Below are 21718 nucleotides of genomic sequence, written 5' to 3' on the forward strand. Positions count from 1 at the left end.
TCTCTCTCTGTCTCTCTCGGTCTCTCTCTGTTTCTCTCTGTCTCTCCCCTTCCTTGTCTATACTAACTAGAACAACCTCTAGTACTTTGCCCTGCACTGTGAACTAGGCTGCTCTACAATCACTACTTCACCATAATGGTCTGTAACAATGAGCCCAAATCCATCTTTCTTCTCCCTTTTCGACCAGGTATGTGATACACAGTATACATAGAACAGGAATTAGCACAGCTTCGGGGGGCGGGGGGGCTGAGTGTTTAGAAACGCTGCCTCTAACTACAGGAACAAAGCGATCCACTGGAGAAAGCCAGCCCCACCTGGTAGATGGCCATGGCACAGTGCTCCTGGAGCTGCTCATTCTCGCTGTTCAGGTTCTTCACGAGGTTCTCTATGATCCTTTCTGCCTTGATGGCAGCTCGGTAGTTTTCCTAGAAAAATAAAAACATTAATATTTATGAATGTATAATGTGACTATAGTCATGTCCACCCTAAACAAACTGCTTGGACACCAAAGTCCAAACATTCCATGTCTGTTCAATGACAGAAGAACTATCCAACATTGGAAACAACATATCACAAGTTCACATTCAGTTAGTGGATGATTAATTTGATTTTCATTCTCTCTTTTAAAAAAAGACATTTGGGGAAAAGGTTCCTTAACTTTCATGGCAAACTTGAAGATTATTTTGTTAACTAAAAAAAGGAAAAGCAGGCTGGCAGGAGGGTTCAGTGCTTAGTACACAAGCATGAGCACAGAGTTCCAATTACCAGTGCCCAATTAAAAACAAGGTGGGCACAGAGGCCTATCTGTAATCTCAGCACTTGGGAGACACGGGCAGGAGATTCCCAGGGCAAGCTAGCTGGCTAGACAAGCCAAAGTAGCAAGCCTCAGGTTCAGCAAAAAACTGCCTCAGAAAACAAAGTGGAGAGCAATCCAGTAAGACACTCAACATCAGACTCAACATCAGACTCTGGCTTAATTATGCACACACATGCATGTGCACCCACATGCACGTGCCCACACACATGTGCACACACATGTACACATTCATAACCATGTGCACATACAGAACAACCATGGATGGAAGAAAAAAGGAGGGAAGGAAGGACAAACAAAACCTAGAATAGCTTGGGCACCTCTGATGCACATTCTTGCAATGTCCCCACCACTGGAATGAGCATGTTTTCATGTGAAGTCTTCAGTAGTCGAGCCAGTAAGGGGATGCCCCCAGCTTTACGAATGGCTTCTTTGTTCGAGTGACTCTTACTGCAGCTCCAGAGTGCCAAGGCCCCACATCGAGCCACTTCTACATCCCTGGTTTCATACAGGCTTGTCTGAGTTGGCTCTGTTGAATTCTGTCCACAGTCCAATAGAGCAACCTAGGAAAATAGATGTATATAATATACATAGCCTCCACTTTTATTTTTATTATTTGAGGCTGTTTATGTGTGTGTTGAATGTGTGTGCATGTGTGTACCTGTATGGACATGTGTGCAGGTCAATGGACACCTTGCAGGAACCAGTTATTTCCTTCCATGATGTTTCCTTGTAGATTGAACTCAGGGTGTCAGGCTTGGCAACAAGTGCCTTGACCCACCAAGTCATCCCACCAGCCCAAATATAGAAGTCTTTAAAATAAATGTGAATCCATTCTACATATAACTCACTCTACCATAATTAACTATGTCAAGAGTAAAACCCATCCGACCATAACAGACTCCATCACATGTCAACCTAATTTAAACAGAATGTTTATGGTATAGACAATGAGAACAAAGAAACAAAATATTCATCCCATACCATTTTCCTCTGGGTCTGTGAGCTCTCATGCTTTCTTCCTTTGAGAAAATACTTCCAGGTATTAATTTTTAGTACAGCACTAGAATTCATAGTATTATTTGTAAATCAGGCATAATGTTGCTTTCTCATAATCTCAGCACTCAGGAGTCAGAGGCAGGATTGAGAACTAATCTGGCCTAATAACTTTGAAACTAGCATAAGCTGTAGGGCAAAACCTTTTTACAAGCAACAATACCACAGCACCACCACCATTACTACTAAAACCCACATTATCACCGCCAGTATTTCAGAAACGCAGGCTCTCCAAAGCCAGTCCAGTTTTGTAAAGCAAGTTCAATGGCTTATGCCTCTCAAAACCATGGACAAGAAGGCACAGCTATGCACAAATGATAGCAGAACCCATTAAACTAAATTGCTAGTGTATTCCATTTTTTCTTTTTAATGATAAAATCACTGAAGACGTAAAAGAAAAGCAATTTAAAGGCACATAGTAGTAGATCAGAGTGCCCTGTGGAGGAACTAAAGCAGACTCTCCAGAGGAGGTTATCTGTCATTTTTTTTTTGGGCTGGCTATCTTTATCTTGGGATGTAGAGATCACTATTATATATACTGTTTCTCGTTAACCAAAACCCATGATTATAGTCACAAACATCCATGCCAAATTTATGAAATCCCACACCTAAAGCTGACCTTCAATTTCAATTCCAAATATGGCTCAAAAGACAATGGAGTACAGGGTGGGAAGACAACGAATATAGCCACAGCTTTTGACTGTGAACTACTAGAGAGATCACACACAGAAAGAGATGGTGGGGCTAAGATGGTGGGGCTGCCCACAAGGCAGACAGGTCTACAAAACCTCCCTGCAACAGTTATTCTCATTATCCCTCTAAATGTCAAACTTCTTAACTCCCCCTAAGTCTTTGGATGCAGCTCCGTGGTGAGAAGCCCACCCTTCTGTCTTCATCTCTGTACTCCAGACATCTTACTATGGATTTGGCCACATTACACCAACAGCAACTTTGAGACTTTCCATGTCAGCCTTTGCCTCATCTTCCTGAAATGCTTTTCCTGGTGTGTCTGTCTACCAAAAACCTTCCACAAGCCATAAAGCAGCATCTCCTCCCTCCAGCCTTGCCCGACTTTCCCCTTCTAGAAGAACTGACTACCCCTCCCCATCCTTTATTTTCTACCATTCCCAGGACTGGCTGGCTTCAGCTGGATGCCTAATATGCACACAGTACTTTAGAGAGCTATGTTCTTTCTGTCTGACACCACTACTCAATTGTGGCATCCTCATGGTAGAGATGAATATTTATTTCTGTCTATATCCTGCACACACTGCCACATTCTCAACCCAAGACCCAATGTATTCATTAAATACCCCAATTTGCCTGTTATTTCAAATCACAATAAAATGAGTGTCATTATCTTATTAGGTTAGTGCAATTGGATAAATACTAGGTTCAAAAATGTGATGCAAGAGTCAAAGACCCAAAGACTCCCATTTTGCACTTATTTTTTTATTCTTATAATTTATAGGAGTTATTTTCATGAACAGCTATACCAGTCTATCTCATAATTTATACTTACAATAATTATTGAATTTCTTTCAAGATTTAAATGTATGTTTGATGTGGTGCGTGTGTGATATCTGGTGTGTGTGTGTGTTCATCTGTATGGGTGTAACATGATGCATTTTTGAAAGTCAGGGGATAATCTCTTTTGTCTCACTTTTTCTCACTTTTGTCTTTTCAAGGCAGTGTTTCTTGTGTCCTGCAGTGTGGACCAGATAGCTGGTCTGAGAGCTTCTGGAGATTTTCCTCTCTTCATATCTGATCTCACCATATGAGTGTCAGGATGACAGATGCACATGATCTCATCTAGCTTAACATGGGTGCTGAGATCAGCACTAAATTTACTTGTTAACGTTTTAATTAAAATTCATTTCTTCTCTTGCCCTCCAATCTCTCTTTCTTCCTCTTTCTCTCTCTCCCTCTGTGTATGCACACACACATGTGTGTTTGGGAATGCATGTGTGTAGGGGTGCATGTGTGCGGGTCAGAGGACAACATGTGAGAGCACCAGCTCCCCTTTCACCATGTTTGTTCCAGGATTGAACCCAGGTTGCCAGGTTGCTGACAAGCACTCCTACTTAGCTACAAGCTAATCTATCACCCTGTCCCCAGCACTTACTTTTCTAAGGTCTTTGATGAAGGGACAAGAGTTTGAACACATGCTTTTTCTTTTGATAGTAGTTACTGAAATAATCATTTTTCCTGATGACTAAGGTAAGTCTTATACACGGAGGACAGGTTGAAAAATGTAAGAGGAAATTCATGTTTTTCTTCATTTCTACAGCTTTCCCCTGAAAACCGAGCAGTCACTCCAAGATACCTCTGTGAACAACTCCTTGCATATATTCCTAGTGTACATTTCTAATTGTGTATATAGATTTCTGTGTGTGAGCTGTTCTTTATATTTTTGTATCATAAGTATCAATAATTTGATATTGTTAAGATTTTATATACTATTAAACAATATATATTCCCCTTTTGTTATCAATCTTCTAAAACCACAGTGCTGCTGCTGAATACAGACACTTTTCAAACATTAACTGGGTGAAAAACATCCACACCCAGGTTGCTTTCTGTTCTGCTTTCTAACTGACAATACAGCTTGACTGCCAGTGCAGGAAAGTTCTAGTGTGAGTCAGCACGTCAGAGGCTGGGGCTCCTGAGACCACCTTCTACCACAACCGTAGCCTTTCTCCTTCTCCTCTCACCTCTCCCACATTCTCTGCTCACTCTTATCCTCACACACTTGTACATCTGCAGAATCTCTCCATCATCCCAGGAATTAAGCCCATGTCCTTTCCCATAGTGGACATCATTCTATCACTGAGCTATGATGATGCTTTGGTTAATTAGCACCTTCTGTTTCCTCTGATCTTGCAGTGGATTCCAGCCAGTGACATAGGTGACAATATTTTCTAAATTCTCTATTATTTGAAAACTGAGCTGTGGGCTGAGAAATGTAGCTCACAGGGGACTTGTCAGACCTGAGGCCTCCCAGTAATCTATGGAGGTAATCCTACCTGAGATTCATAGCAGCAGAAATATAGGGGCAGGGAAGACTTCCAGTGGAGAGAGGGGGACATCAACCCACTCATAAAGCATTTGACCCAAAATTTGTTCTGCCTACAAGATGTACAGGGATAAAGATGGAACAGAGATTGAGGGAATGGTCAACCAATGACTGACCCAAGTTTTAGACCCATCTCATAGGAGAGAGCCAAACCCTGATACTGTTAATGATACTCTGATATTCTTGAAGACAGGAGCTTAGTTAGCATAACTGTCCTCTGAGAGGCTTCATCCAGCAGCTAATGATAATAGATGCAGAGACCCATAGCCAAACATTAGGCAGAGCTCAGGGAGTCTTGTTGAAGAGTGTGAGGAAGAATTGAGGGAGCCATGGGGGTCAAGGACTCCACAAGAAAAACCTACAAGGTCAACCTACGAAGACCTACAAAGACCAGAAACTGGACCACTAAGCAAAGAGCATGCATGGGCTGGACCTAGGGCCCCAACACATATGTAGCAGATGTGCAGCATGTGGGTCCCCTAGCAAATGGAATGGAGGCTGACCCTGACTCTGTTGCCTCCCTTTGTATCTCTTTCCCCTAGAGGAGCTGCCTGGTCTGGCTTCATTGGGAAAGGATGCACCTTGTCCTATTGCAACATGATTTGCTAGAAGGGGTTGGTATCCATGGGGGACTGTTGCTTCTTAGAGAAGGGAGAAGGGATGGGGTGCGTAAAGGTGAGACTTGGAGGAGAAGAGAGAGGGAGCAGTGATCAGATGTTAGTTAATTAATTAATTAATTAATGGGGAAAAAGAAAAGAAATTGAGGTTTCAACATTTTTTGGCCCTTGCTAACATAAATATATTTACATCATTCTTAAAGTCATGTTACAAAACAAAACAAAAAGATTCTCAAGCCATACATCCTGATGACTAGATGCACAGAGCATCAGATAAGACCAGAAAGAAGGGCTTTGTAGGTGTCTGCTAGTATCTGAAGATGGTAATGGTGGTACTCACCAGCTTGGTAATGCCTCCGTGTTGCCTCACTGCCCGCCGAGCTCTCTTGAACTTGGCAACATTTGCTATCGTCTCAGCTGACAAACACTTAAGACTCTTGTGTGGAGAATCAAGTATATTAACCATAATTGGTAGGCCCCCAAGGTCAACAATATTACGTCTGATTTGAGGATTATGACTGATTTCCTTCAGGATTTTTAATGAACCAATCTGGTGGGGGAAGTGACAGATGATTGAGAGTTTAATATATACCCAGTGCTATGCTTTTTTAATTAGATATTTTCTTTATATACATTTCAAATTTCAAATGCTATCTTGAAAGTTCCCTATACCCTCCTCCAGCCCTGCTCCCCTACCTACCCACTCCTGCCTCTTGGCCCTGGCATTCCCCTGTACTGAGGCAGATAAAGTTTGCAATACTAAGGGACCTCTCTTCCCAGTGATGGCCAACTAGGCCATTTTATGCTACATATGCAGCTAGAGACAAGAGCTCTGGGGGGTACTGGTTAGTTCATATTATTGTTCCACCTATAGGATTGCAGACCCCTTCAGCTCCTTGGGTGCTTTCTCTAGCTTCTACATTGGGGGCCCTGTGTTCCATCTTATAGATGACTCTGAGCATCCACTTCTGTATTTGCCAGGCACTGGCATAGCCTCATACGAGACAGCTATACCAGAGTCCTAAGTCTACCTAAGAGCCATCCCAGCTAAGGTTTTTAAGAAATAGTTTCCATCCCTGAAGATTACACACAGCCTTTATCCTTTTTCCTTTTATATATATATATATATATATATATATATATATATATATGTGTGTGTGTGTGTGTGTGTGTGTGTGTGTATAAACACTTCTCATTTCAAAAGCACATGCAGCTAGGAGGAAGAAAAAGCAGATAAATTAGGAAGAAAATGAAGAGCAGCCTCTGGATCATCAGCAGTGACAGTGAATGACAATGAGGCAGACAGATATAGTAGACACCCAGAGCTTCCAACTTCTCACCATTGTGACAAAGTTCTTACCTTGCATTTGACTTCATCTGTATCAAGCAGATTTATTAAGACTTCAAGACCTCCAACGTCTCTAATTGCCAGCTGACAAGTCTCTTGAGCTAGGTTGAAATCCCTCATGGAACACAAGGCAATCACCGTTGCTGTCTGATTCCCCCCCTAGGAAGAAGACACAATGCCATATAAAGGTTAAATAAGGCCACATTCACATTCTCTGCAAGCTAGGAAACGAGTCTCCCCACACATGGCACATAAAAATTTTAAAGTTCTCTGAGTGGGTTATAATTTGTTAAATGAATTATGGTGAGCAAAAGCATGGAAAAGCTGTGGTGGGTGTCATAAAATGTTATTCCAATTAAGCACCAACATTTACAGTGGGCTTCCTTTAAACAGTTACAACAATGGGTGGTATTAAGGCATTAAATGGAGTCCAAAAGCACACCTTGAGAGAGCAACTGAAGGATGGAAGTTATATGTTGAAATGGTAAAATGGTCCCCCAGAGTTCTTGATTAGTTACATTGAGCAATGCAATCTACATTTGAAAATTGCTCTTACTAAGATTGGGCATTTGGTCTTTGCTGAGTTTACTGATATATAATTCTTAAATCTTTGTAATCTTCAAGGTGATAAATGTCTTTTGCATGCTAATGGATTGGCTGATCTCCTCTGTTTGGGGTCAGGATTCTGGCTGTCCTTAAAAGGATAAAGGTAACCATCAGGGTTGGAAATTGCCACTTTACCAGTTAGCCTTGGGAAGGAAAGCAGGTGTGAAGGTTAAGTTGGTCACTAATGGTCAAAAATTCATCCGTTTTCATATGAAGTCTCCATTAAAAAAAAAAAGTATCAAAGAACAAGGCGTTCCTGGGGAGGGAAGAACATGCCTAGAAAGGGCCAAGAAGCCTCAGCCCAATAAAGCTCCTCATGGGCTTTGTAGCATTCTTTGTAAAAAAAAACCTGTGTGCTGGTTAGTTTTTATGAAGTTTGTACAAGGTAGGGTCATTTGGGAAGTAGAAACCTTAATTGAGAAAATGCCTCCATCAGAGTGGCCTATAGGCATGCCTGGGGTGTGTTTCTTGATTAATGATTGATGGTTGATGTGAAAGGCCTCTGGCAGGTGGGGGGGGGGGCAATTGGTCCTGGGTTGTATAAGGAAGTAGGTAGAGCAAGCCATTAAGAAGCTAATAAGCAGCACTCCTCCATGGCTTCTGCTTTAGTTCCTACCTTGAGTTCCTGACTTGATTTCCCATCATAGTAGACTGTAAGCTGTAAATCGTTTCCTCCCTGAGGTACTTTTGGTCATGGTATTTACTACAGCAATATAAAACAAATCAAGGAGCATGTTTTCCTGAGGCCTGTGAGCTGTTCTAGAAGGTTCAACAAACTGGATGGGGATGTTGTGAGAATCCTGCTTATAACCAGAGAGAAACAGGAGTCACAGCTGGCCTTATCATGGGCATCAGAAACTTGAGGCCTCCTTGGAGAGCCTCCATTGGTGCCACTCACAGCTGCAGGAAGAGGCAGTCTCCTGTAGGGAGGAAACACTCGCGCTCCCTGAAGTCACAAAAGTCTTCTATGTTGACTTTCAGGATACAATAGAGGAAAACATGTTTTTCCTTTGCATACATACACACACAAAAAAAAAATCTGACAGAGAAACTGGGGAGAGGGAAACCTCATGGACAATAGCAGAACAGTAGGACCTAAAGTAGGTACAGAAAGGGCTGGAGTGAAAAGAATTTAATTCTGTAAGACTTGGTCATGTGTTCCAAGAAGGAAACAGAAGAAGCTTCATGGCTGTGAGTGACTCAATGGCCCAACAGAGAAAGTTACTGCCCACCATTTTCCACCTGAACCCGCCAGAGGCCCTCTCCGAGCTGCAGGACCTCGGGATCACCTCACCATCTTTCGCCTGAATCCAACCAAGGGCACCAAGAGCCCCAGAGGACACTCCACACCACAGGACTCCTAGCACACCCAGGACCTCGGGATCACAGGTGAGTGGAACAACATCAGCTCCAAAGAATAGAGGAGGGCCCTGTGCCAGCCGGAACAGGGAAAAAGGGATCCCGCCCAACTAGAGGCTGGGATTCTTTCTGGTCAGAGCCAACCAGCCCTGCCATCTTCTGTGTGAACACGGCCGTGGGCGTCAAGGGACCCAGAGGACTCTACACGCTACAGGACCCCTAGCACAACCAGGACCTCGTGATCACTGGAGAGCACATGGGCAACAGAAGCAACAGAGCTTCTTGGACAGGGTCCCGTTGGGCCTTCATCCTCAGCCAGGAGGTGGAGCTGAGACCCAGACCCCTGGGCACCTTCCTTGCCAGAAAAGAGTCAGCCTACAGGGAGGACTCTGACCCGAGGACTCAAGAGGTGGATCAGAGCTCCAGACTTCTGGACACCTGCCCTGCAAGAGGAGAGCTTGCCTGCAGAGAGTGCTCTGACCACTGGAACTCAGGTGAGAGTTGGACTCCCAGGAGTGCTGACAGAGGAAAACAGAATCACAGGAAGAACAAACTCCAGCTAGAGACAGCTAGAACATTAACACCAGAGATTACCAGATGGCAAAAGGCAAACATAAGAATCTTACTTACAGAAACCAAGAACATTGGGAATCATCAGAACCTAGTACACCCATTGCAGTGAGTCCTGGATACCCCAACACACCTGAAAAGCAAGACTTGGATTTAAAATCATATCTCATAATGGCGGTAGAAGATTTTAAGAAGAAAATTAATAACTCACTTAAAGAAATACAGGAGAACATGGCTAAAGAGGTAGAAGGCTTTAAAGAGGAAGCACAAAAATCCCTTAAAGAATTACAGGAGAACAATGCTAAACAGGTAGAAGTCCTTAAAGAACTACAGGCAAACACTGCTAAACAGGTAGAAGTCTTTAAAGAAGANACACAAAAATCCCTTAAAGAGTTACAGGAAAACACTACCAAACAGGTGATGGAATTGAACAAAACCATCCAGGACCTAAAAATGGAAGTAAGAACAATGAAGAAAACACAAAGGGAGACAACTCTGGAGATAGAAACCCTAGGAAAGAAATCAAGAACCATAGATGTGAGAATCAGCAACAGAATACAAGAAATGGAAGAGAGACTCTCAGGTGCAGAAGATTCCATAGAGAACATGGACACAACAATCAAAATGCAAAAGGCAAAAAGATCCTAACTCAAAACATCCAGGAAATCCAGGACACAATGAGAAGATCAAACCAATGGATGATAGGAGTAGATGAGAATGAAGATTTTCAACTTAAAGGGCCAGTAAATATCTTCAAGAAAATTTGCCATACCTAAAGAAACAGATGCCAATAAACATACAAGAAGCCTACAGAACTCCAAATAGACTGAACCAGAAAAGAAATTCCTCCTGACACATAATAATCAGAACAACAAATGCACTAAATAAAGACAGAATATTAAAGCAGTAAGGGAAAAAGGTCAAGTAACATATAAAGACAGGCCTAGTAGAATTACTCTAGACTTGTCACCAGAGGCTGTGAACTCCAGAAGATCCTGGACAGATGTTATACAGGCCCTAAGAGAACACAAATGTCAGCCAAGGCTACTATACCCAACAAAACTCTCAGTGTTTCTCCATCTCAACAGATGGAGAAACCAAAGTATTCCATGACAAAACAAAATTCACACAGTATCTTTCTAAGAATCTAGTCCATCAGAGGATAATAAAAGAAAAATCACCAACAAAAAGATGGAAATTACACCCTAGAAAAAGCAAGAAAATAATCCTTCAACAAACCTAAAAGAAGACAGCCACAAGAACAGAATGCCAACTTTAACAACAAAAATAACAGGAAGCAACAATTACTTTTCTTAAATTGCTCTTAACATCAATGGACTCAAATCCCCATTAAAAAGACAGACTAATAGACTGGCTATACAAACAGGACCTAACATTTTCTGCTAGCAGGAAACCCACCCCAGGGACAAACACAGACACTACCTCAGAGTAAAAGGCTGGAAAACAATTTTCCAAGCAAATGGTCCGAAGAAACAATCTGCAGCCATTCTAATATCGAATAAAATTGACTTCCAACACAAAGCTATCAAAAAAGACAAGGAGAGGCACTTCATACTCATCAAAGGTAAAATCTACCAAGATGAACTCTCAATTCTTAATATCTATGCTCCAAATGCAAGGGCAGCTACATTCATTAAAGATATGTTAGTAAAGCTCAAAGCACACATTGCAACTCACACAATAATAGTGGGAGACTTCAACACACCACTTTCATCAATGGACAGATCGTGGAAACAGAAACTAAACAGGGACACAGTAAAACTAACAGAAGTTATGAAACAAATGGATTTAGCAGATATCTACAGAACATTTTAACCTAAAACAAAAGGATATACCTTCTTCTTAGCACCACATGGTACCTCCTCAAAAATTCACCAAATAATAGGTCACAAAACAGGCCTCAACAGATAAAAAATATTGAAATTATCCTATGCATCCTATCAGATCACCATGGACCAAGGCTGATCTTCAATAACAGCATAAATAATAAAAAGCCAACATTCACGTGGAAACTGAAGAACACTCTGCTCAATGATACCTTGGTCAAGGATGAAATAAAGAAAGAAATTAAAGACTTTTTAGAGTTTAATGAAAATGAAGCCACAACATACCTACACTTATGGGACACAATGAAAGCAGTCCTTAGAGGAAAACTCATACCCCTGAGTACCTCCAAAAAGAAACTAGAGAGAGCATACATTAGCAGCCTGACAGCACACCTAGAAGCTCTAGAATGAAAGGAATCAAATTCAACCAAGAGGAGGAAACTGCAGGAAATTATCAAACTTAGGGCAGAAATTAACCAAATGGAAAAAAAAAGAACTATTCAAAGAATCAAACAAACGAGGAGCTGGTTCTTTGAGAAAATCAAGAAGATAGATAAACCCTTAGCCAGAGTAACTAGAGGGCACTGGGGCACTGGGACAATATACTAATTAAGAAAATCAGAAATGAAAAAGGAGACATAACAACAGAACCTGAGGAAATCCAAAAGATCATCAGATCCTACTACAAAAGGCTATACTCAACAAACCTGGAAACCCTGGATGAAATGGACAATTTCCTAGACAGATACAAGGTACCAAAGTTAAATCAGGATCAGATTAATGATCTTAACATTCCCATTTCCCCTAAAGAAATAGAAGCAGTCATGAATAGTCTCCCAATCAAAAAAAGGCCCAGGACCAGATGGGTGTAGTGCAGAGTTCTATCAGACCTTCAAAGAAGAACTAATTCCAACTCTCCTCAAACTATTCCACAAAATAGAAACAGAAGGTACTCTACCCAATTCACTCTATGAAGCCACAATTACTCTGATACCTAAGCCACACAAAGATCCAACAAAAAAGAGAACTTCAGACCAATTTCCCTTATGAGTATCGATACAAAAATAATAAAACCCTCACAAACCGAATCCAAGAACACATCACAACCATCATCCATCATGACCAAGTAGGCTTCATCCCAGGGATGCAAAGATGGTTTAATATATGGGAATATATCAATTTAATCCCCTATAAAAGCAAACTCAAAGTCAAAAATCACATGATCATCTCATTAGATGCTGAGAAAGTATTTGACAAAATCCAACACCTTTTCATGATAAAAGTCTTGGAAAGATCAGGAATTCAAGGCCCATATCTAACCATAGTAAAAGCAATATAAAGTAGAACCAGTAGCCAACATCAAACTAAATGGACAGAAACTCAAAGCAATCACACTAAAATCAGGGACTAAACAAACTGCCCACTTTCTCCCTACCTATTCAATATAGTACATGAAGTTCAAGCCAGAACAATTCGACAACAAATGAGATGAAGGGGATACAAATTGGAAAGGAAGAAGTCAAAATATCACTATTTGCAGATGATATGATAGTATATATAAGTGACCCTAAAAATTCCACCAGAGAACTCCTAAACCTGATAAACAGCTTCGGTGAAGTAGCTGGATATAAAATTAACTCAAACAAATCAGTGGCCTTTCTCTACACAAAGGATAAATAGGCTGAGAAAGAAATTAGGGAAACAACACCCTTCACAATAGTCACAAATAATATAAAATGCCTTGGTGAGACTAACTAAGGAAGTGAAAGATCTGTATGATAAGGACTGCAAGTCTCTGAAGAAATAAATTGAAGATCTCAGATGATGGAAAGATCTCCCATGCTCATGGATTGGCATGACTGCTTGTGGACGTTGTACATCGTGGTGCGCACTAGGCTCCGCACCACGATGTACAACGTCCACAAGCAGGACTCCAGAAATTCAAATAACCCCATTAAAAATGGGGTACAGAGCTAAACAAAGAATTCTCAACTGAAAAATGCCAAACGGCTGAGAAGCACTTGAGAAAAATATTCAACATCCTTAATCATTAGGGAAATGCAAATCAAAACAACCCTGAGATTCAACCTCACACCAGTCAGAATGGCTAAGATCAAACATTCAGGTGACAGCAGATGCTGGCTAGGATGTGGAGAAAGAGGTATACTCCTCCATTGCTGGTGGGTTTGAAAACTTGTACTACCACTCTAGAAGTCAGTCTTGCAGTTCCTGAGAAAATTGGACATAGTACTACTGGAAGATCCACCAATACCTCTCCTGGGCACATATCCAGAAAATGTTCCAACTGGTAAGAAGGACACATGCTCCACTATGTTCATAGCAGCCTTATTTATAATAGCCAGAAGCTGGAAAGAACCCAGATGTCCCTCAACAGAAGAATGGATACAGAAAATGTAGTACATTTACACAATGGAGTACTACTCAGCTATTAAAAACAATGAATTTATAAAATTCTTGGGCAAATGGACGTATCTGGAGGATATCATTCTGAGTGACGTAACCAAATCACAAGAGAAGTCACTTGATATGCACTCACTGATAAGTGGATATTAACCCAGAAACTTAGAAGATACAATTTGCAAGACACAAGAAAATCAGGAAGAAGGAACACCAAAGTGTTTATAGTTCATTCCTCCTTAGAATAGGGGTCAAAATACCCATGGAAGTAGTTGGAGACAAATTTTGGAGCTAAGACAAAAGGATAGACCATCCAGAGACTACCCCACCTGGGATCCATATCATAATCAGCCACCATTGCAGACACTATTGCATACCCCAGCAAGATTTTGCTGAAAGGACACTGATATAGCTTTCTCTTGTGAGGCCATGCCAGTGCCTGGCAAATACAGAAGTGGATGCTCACAGTCATCTATAGGATGGAACATAGTGCCATGGAGGAGAGCTAGAGATGGAGGAGAGCTAGAGAAAGTAACCAAGGAGCTGAAGGGGTCTGCAACCCTATGGATGGGGCAACAATATGAACTAACCAGTACCCCCAGAGCTCGTGTCTCTAGCTGCATTTTTAGCCGAAGATGGCCTAGTTGGTCATCATTGGGAAGAGAGGCCCCTTGGTCTTGCAAACTTTTTATGCCCCAGTACAGGGGAACGCCAGGGCCAAGAAGTGGGAGTGGGTAGGTAGGGGAGCAGGGCAGGGGCAGTGTATTCGGGGCTTTCGGGATAGCATTTGAAATGTAAATGAAGAAAATATCTAATAAAAATTTTAAAAAATAAAATGAGACTCATCACAGGTGCAGGGCATCAGCAAATTGCCCTCCTTCACAATTAAAAAAAGAACACCTGAGATTTGAATGAGGTAAGGAGGACCTTGCTTCCATGAAGGGAATAAATGTCCTGCAGAGTGGACTAGTTAGCATGTTTATGGCCTCTCTATAAACTGGTGTCCTTTGACCAAAAGATACAGCAAAAATCCATTGCTAGATGCCAATACCTGGTACTAGATGATAGGAATACATGTCTTTTCTTTAATAAGTCCCTATATTGTGTCAAGGTGTCAAAAACCAGACTTACAGATGTAGAAAACATAGAATATAAATGTTGTATATTTACACTTAAAAGCATATTCATGAAGTACTTATATTTTCTACCTATCTATATTTTGACATTTGAATATAAAAATTAGCATTCACGGTGGTGGCGCACGCCTTTAATCCCAACACTTGGGAGGCAGAGGCAGGCGGATTTCTGAGTTAGAGGCCAGCCTGGTCTACAGAGTGAGTTCCAGGACAGCCAGGACTACACAGAGAAACCCTGTCTCTAAAAAACAAAAACAAACAAACAAACAAATTAGCATTCAAAGAAACACGTTTATATAATGAATGGTACGTAAAGGCCACACAGGATAGAAACAGCGAAGAGTAAGCTTCCTTTTCATATCCCACTCACGGAACGGACAATTCCTCGCTGTGAAATTCCCATGACTTACCACTCTTAAGGCAAGATACCAAGAGGGAATTGTGTAATGGTGTACATTAAAAGCCAAGAGGGCAAGGTTTAGATTCCTGCTTTCTTATTTGTTCTAAGAAAATGCCCTGTGCTTCTTAAAGACTAACGGGTGGTGACGTCACTGCTGCTGGCCATCTTTCTTCCCTTGGGGTAATCCAGACATCCTTGTATAAAGAGCAATTCACTACCTACATGTAAAGTATGTTTTACAGCTTCATGTCTCTTCCTTCTGACTGAAGAAAAATGTAGCCACCATTTACCCACAGCTGGCTTTAAAGTGCAAAATACTAAATCCTCTTCTTATCATTGGGTTAGTAACGCCGGTATTTGATACTCTCAGGTATTACTGATTTCTACTCTCCATCTAGAAAAGAAAGGCAGAATAAAAGCAGTAACCACCAAGAGGAGTATGCATGCCATCCAGTCCATCATCAGGTAAAGGAAACAAAATGACAGACAAAAGGGGAGAGGCATCCGGAGGTCCCAGGAGGGCAGCGAAGGCTCCTGAGCTTCTTCTGTTGAGGGTTTGGAAATTCAAACCAAGAGCTGCAGGTGGAGTGAGGCCTTTGGGGACAGTTTGGACTGGTATGACTACAGGAGGGACATTAACATGAGACAGGACCTGCAGCCTCCTTCACTGCCAGGACATCTGCAAGGACCCAGACTGTACTGTTAGGACATTCTGGTTGCACATAATCCAGATTCTTCTGAAGAACTGCTGTTTTTCTTTTCTTTAGTGGAATTTTCAGGTTCACATTCTGTGCAGCCTTTGTGTATTTTGTCGAATTCCCTTACTGTCTCCTTTTATCTTCTCCACTTTTGAGTTTTAGGTCACACACTACAATTGGCAGCATACATAGTTTTAAAAGCCATTTATCATAGGAAGTACCTATGAGGTGCGATCTTATATATTTTTTTTGAATTATCTACCTCCAGACCACTGTCAGAATCAAAGAAAAGATTCAGATTTATTGGTGTGAAGTTAGAGCCTTATTGAAAAATATTCTGTAAATCAGCTTTTTTTTTTCTTCTGAAAATCTGGAAACATATTCATAGGCTTGGGGGATTTTTTTTTAGAACAGTTTTATATTAAGAAAAGTTAGTTTTTCCACATTTCGGGATTTCCTTAGACTCTTGTCACTGACCACACTCCCAGAAGGATTATAAATCTTTCAGAACGAATACCAGAAGATGGGAGCCAAAGTAGCCAACATACAGAGCCACAAATGTTGGCTGTCACCATTCTTCTAAGTAGAATCTTTATAAAGGACCTCAAGTGCCTACTCTGCTTTGTCCAGATCCATGAATATCTGGCCCACAGAACTCACACAGCTGTCTCCTTACAATTAAACCTGATGCAAACAATTAGTTGCCAATAAGTATTTTCACATTTTATCACACACTTTTGCATCTGTGGAGTTTTAAAAGCTGGAGAAAACATAGTAAAACATAGTTTACTAGCTTCTGAAGGGTTTGCAGAAATGTATCCCATAAACTTTTCCATTTCTGAAATGAATGCAATTCTTTTGCTGGTTTGTCTCCAGCTTGGCTCCTGCTGAGGCGTCTCCAGTCTCTATTTCCTGCAGTTCAAATTTCTTTCTTCAACCAGGTGTCTGTCCACTGTCACAATCAGGTTACAACATGCAGAGCTGAAGTAAATACCATTCTTTTATGCACCTTCTTAACCTCTTTTTGCTTTTACTAAATATAATTTTATTTAAATATTATTGTTTTTTTATTTCTGATGGTGAGGATTGACAGGGCCCCACTTATACTAAGCATATACTATAGATACAATTTCAGCCCATGTTTCAGTGGGATTAATGTTACATCATAGTCATGAGAACTTCCAAGCAAGTCATAGTGGGTTTTCACATGTATTAAAGAAATAAAAAGAATTGCTTTTATTCCTTTACAGTGATAAAGTAGTTGTTGGTCTACAGTAAAAGCTTAGTTGAGTTGATTCTTTCTATAACATTTCTTTTGTGCATGTGTATGGATGTTCACATGCTTGTAGATACTGAGGTGTATCTTCCTCAGTCTCCCCTTCATCTTACATATACTGAATCGAGGTCTTATACCTGGTCATGCCAGTTCACATACTCTGGCTCTAGGGATCACCTGACTCCACCTCCCAGATACTAGTTTAGACAGATCTCCAAATTTGTTTGGCATTCACATAAATCCTATCAATCCTGTCTCTTGGCTTTATGCATGCATAGCAAGTGCTTTCCTTTCACTGAGCCATCATCACTCAGCTCAACGTTTCTTTTTGAGTGGCAGAATGGAATAAAGATATTTTTCTAAACCATAAAATCTTTGAAATAAGGAAATATACTATCTGCAGTACGGTATAATGCTTCCTGTCACTGTGTATGAAGAAGAAAGAAACTTTGGGTGTGTTGAGATGGATATTTTCAATATGCCTCAGATGGTTGTAGTATTTGATTGGCATGCTCACTATTTGTTCAGCTCAATGACAAACACTAAATGCCAGGAAACAACACCAGACATGATCCTGGCCTTCCTGGGATATAGGGAGCCCCTTATATGCAAGAAAAAGAATTTTACTTTCTAATCCCCACATGAATGAAAAAAATGTTATTATAAAAGTTTGCAAGTAATAATCACACCTTGAAATTAAACAAACCCAATGTCTACAAATCTCAGAGAACTCTGTACATTTAAAATGAATGAAATTCTGTCTGAAAAGTATCACAGGGCAGAGGCTCAGGCAGCACAGATGAACCTAGGCCATCCTTCCATAAAGGAAGAATGTATGAAATGAAATCTGCGTGGAAAGCAAGAACTTTCCCTGGTAGCAGAGGAGCAGACATGTTATGCATGCAGAAGCCATGTATGATGTGGAACATGGCCTGGTTAAGAGCTCTTACAGTCAATGTGGACTAGTCCTGAGTGACAGTGTGGGACATGATGAGCCAAGAACCCAAGTGGCCTAGAAAAGCTCCTGTCCAGGGGCCAAGCTGAAAGTTTTAATCTTTAATAATTTGAGACATGGTCTTCCCCTGTAGCCCAGGCTGGACTTCAACTCACTAAACAAAGATAGCCTTCAACTCCTGGTCCTCATGCATCTACTATATGGTGGCTATATGGCTAAATGGTATGTGCTACCAGAGCTGGATGGATTTTATAATCTTTATTTCAAGATTGGCCAGCAGGAGCCAATGACATTTCTAAAAGATCACCCCAGCTGTAGGAGTTCCCAACTGGAAGAGTTAAGTGTGAACCTGCAGAAACATCTGGCTTACTGCAAAGTTCCAAAGAAAAGAGGGAAATGAGAACGGGAGGCTGTGGTGACCCAGCAGGGGTCTTAGAAATGAGTTTGCGGCATTTTCCTTTGTTTGGGAAAGGATACTATAGGGTCAAACACCAGAGGGCAACACACAAGCAGGGTCCTCAGTGGCACCTATTGTCAGAGAGCCCTCACCCAGTGAGATGTGAGGAAAACAGAGGCATGATCCCACCCAGAGGCCTCTTTGTTCCATCCCCCACCACCTGCAATTAAGAAGCCGAAGGCTATCTGCTAAAGTAGCAATATAGCTATCACAGCACATGCAACTGGCCCTAGATAGTCTCAGCATTTTCCCTTTAAACATACCACTCAGAAATCAAAAGAGTGAAGCCCTTTCAGTGTCTGCTTGTTAATGATGACAGAGGGCCCAGTGCCCAGCAGAACTTGGAGACATTGCCCAGGATCAGAAATAGCAAAAGGTATTCAAAGGACTGGCAAATGACCAAGTGAGTCAAAGCAGTAAAATCCCTTGCTTGGCCTTCTGTTTATTTGCAAATCTATTTTATGCTGATGAGTCAGCACTCATAAACCTAAGACTGGACAGAGCCCCAAGGAAAAAGAGAAAATAGTGTTTGTTTTTTTAAAAGGAAAAAGAAAAGTGTGTGATGTGGTGTGGTGTGGTGTGGTGTGTGTGTGTGTGTGTGTGTGTGTGCATGTGTGTGTGTTCAATGAAAATTGGATTCAAGCTATCATTGCAGAAGCTTACTAAAATTTTTGCTTACAGTGGGTAAACAGCAATGCAAGGATACTACATGTATTGCTTTAAAATAGTTGTGGGACATTTATGGAAATTGACAATTTCCACATTACTAACAATTTGACAGGTTACTGACCACAACATGGAAAACAACTGTAGCAAATGTAACTACCTTCCTAAAAAGCTATAAGAGAATGATCTCAACAGTTACAATATTTACTAGACTAGTTCAGTAAAGTAGCTATATACAAGGATAACATTGAAATGAATAATTCTGCATCCATATCCCCAACATAATAAACCAAAATGGGTAAGAGGAAAATAATCCCCACATGGATATTAATAACAACAAAATATCTATGAATAAATCCACAAGAAATGTTTCCTAGTATAGGGAGGAGAAAGCTGGGGAACATAGTAGGACACAAACATGACAATAAATTAGAGGGTCATATCAAGCTTAAATGAAGTGACTCAATTATTAAAATTTTAATTCACTGAACAGTAAGTCACAAATTCATGTAAGTCAACCAAAATCTTAAACAATTTTTTCCTTAAAACATGACTCCTAATTCACTATAAAGATGATCTGAAGCCAGACCTGGTGGCAAATCCCAGTAATCCTTGAACTCTGGAGGCTGAGACAGGAGGATCATGGGTTTGAGACCAATCTGACCTATACAATGTGATTCTATAGCAAAACGACAACAAATATCAGAAATGGAAATACACAAAACTTAGTGTTTAAATACTTAAGGCAAGCAAGTGTTAAAACAGATCACAGCTGTACAGTATGGAAGTAACCTAGCAACAGCCAAGTAAAGCAGATAAAACTCCCTTTGGGAGTGACTGCAGTGACTATAGTGTTGGCACATGGCCACAGGGGGGGCAGAGTGGATGAGCCAAAGTCTGTGTGAACAAATAAAGTAAAAAAAGAGTTAGATACTTGCCTACCATACACATCAGTGAAATCCAAATATGTTAGATCTGGGCTTATTTTTTAAAGTTGAAAAACCATAAGTTTTTCATGCTTGGCTGGGCATGTTTCTCCAGGTCTGAGAAATTGTCTTGTGTTTTGCTGACAGTGTTCTCTGTGCCTTCTTACAGTATTCTGTGCAGAGGCAGCCGGATGGCTACAAGTAAACAGTATTTTCTGTACATGGAAGGGCAGCTGCACATATGAACAATTGTGACAATATGCACAAGACCTATACAAATTCAAGTCACATGAAAGGGAAGAGGGGACAGTGGCACAAAACACTGCTCCTAGATTAAGGAGCTGGTGGCAACTGATAGATGTTGGGAGAAAAATTCCATTGTCTTTAAGAGTATAGCCCATGGTAGGTTCGCCAGGCTCCAAGTGAAAGGCCACACATCAAGAATATGTGAACAGTACAAACTGTACTTGATGGGTCTAAAAAATGGAGAGGGACATGAACTTGGTTGAGTAAATAGGAGGGGCTGAATCTGTAGAGATTGGTAATGGAAAGGGACATGAAACTGCATGGGTAAACAGGAGGGGATTGTTCTGTAGGGGCTGGGGAGAAGAGTGAATATGATCAAAAGACCTTGTATGGAATCTCAAAGCGAATAAAAATGAGAAAAGAAAGGTTAGCCACGTTGGGTACAAACTCTGCACCCAGTCCCACAGCACCCAGAAGAGGCTCCACTCCCAGGCACACTAGCACACCCAGAATCTTAGGATCAGGATCAGGGGATAGTAGGACACAACATCTGTTTCAACACCACCAGGAGCAACTGGAACCAGCAGGATACAGGGAGGCAGGAACACTGCTGGAACAGTAGCTCAAGATTCCTTCCTGTCTGCTCCAGTTGCCTTGGGCATAAACTCTGCAGCCACTCCCACAGCACTCAGAGGAGGCTCAAATCCCAGGTGCTCTAACACAGCCAGGATCATAGGATCCCAGGATCCCAGGATTCCAGAAGCTTGGTCACACCATGATCTCGGGGTCCTAGAAGCAGCTTAACTCCCAGGAACTCTGACACACCCAAAATCTCAGAATCACAGGATCCTGGAATCACAGGATCACAGAGACAGCTGAACTCTGAGGAGTTCTGACACAACCAGGATTACAGGAAGGACAGGCACCAGTCAGATAGCAAGGGCAGGTAGCAGTACAGATATTCAGATGGTAGGTGGCAAGCTGAAGAACATAAGTAACAGAAGCCAAGCTTACTTGGCATCATCAGAACCAATTCTCCCACCATAACAAGTCCTGGATACACCATCACACCAAAAAAGCAAGACTAGAATATAAAATCACTTCTCATGATGATGATAGAGGACTTTAAGAAGCACATAAATAATTCCCTTAAAGAATGAATTTATGAAATTCCTAGCCAAATGGATGGACCTGGAGGGCATCATCTTGAGTGAGGTAACACAATCACAAAGGAACTCACACAATAT

General features: G+C 41.2%; 1 protein-coding gene across 2 annotated transcripts in view; it reads right to left on the reverse strand.

Moving 5' to 3' along the window:
- Nucleotides 1-21718, reverse strand: part of Armc4 (armadillo repeat containing 4) — a 194176-nt gene that overhangs the window by 120422 nt on the left and 52036 nt on the right. For both annotated transcript variants that reach the window (XM_021150551.2, XM_021150552.1), the window contains 4 exons: nt 6924-7070; nt 5904-6113; nt 1135-1377; nt 315-425 (listed from right to left, as the gene is read on the reverse strand). In XM_021150551.2, the coding sequence (XP_021006210.1) occupies nt 315-425; nt 1135-1377; nt 5904-6113; nt 6924-7070 (711 nt within the window). The remainder of the gene's footprint in view (nt 1-314; nt 426-1134; nt 1378-5903; nt 6114-6923; nt 7071-21718) is intronic.

This window comes from Mus caroli, chromosome 18 (genome assembly GCF_900094665.2).
Source record: "Mus caroli chromosome 18, CAROLI_EIJ_v1.1, whole genome shotgun sequence".
NCBI lineage: Eukaryota > Metazoa > Chordata > Mammalia > Rodentia > Muridae > Mus > Mus caroli.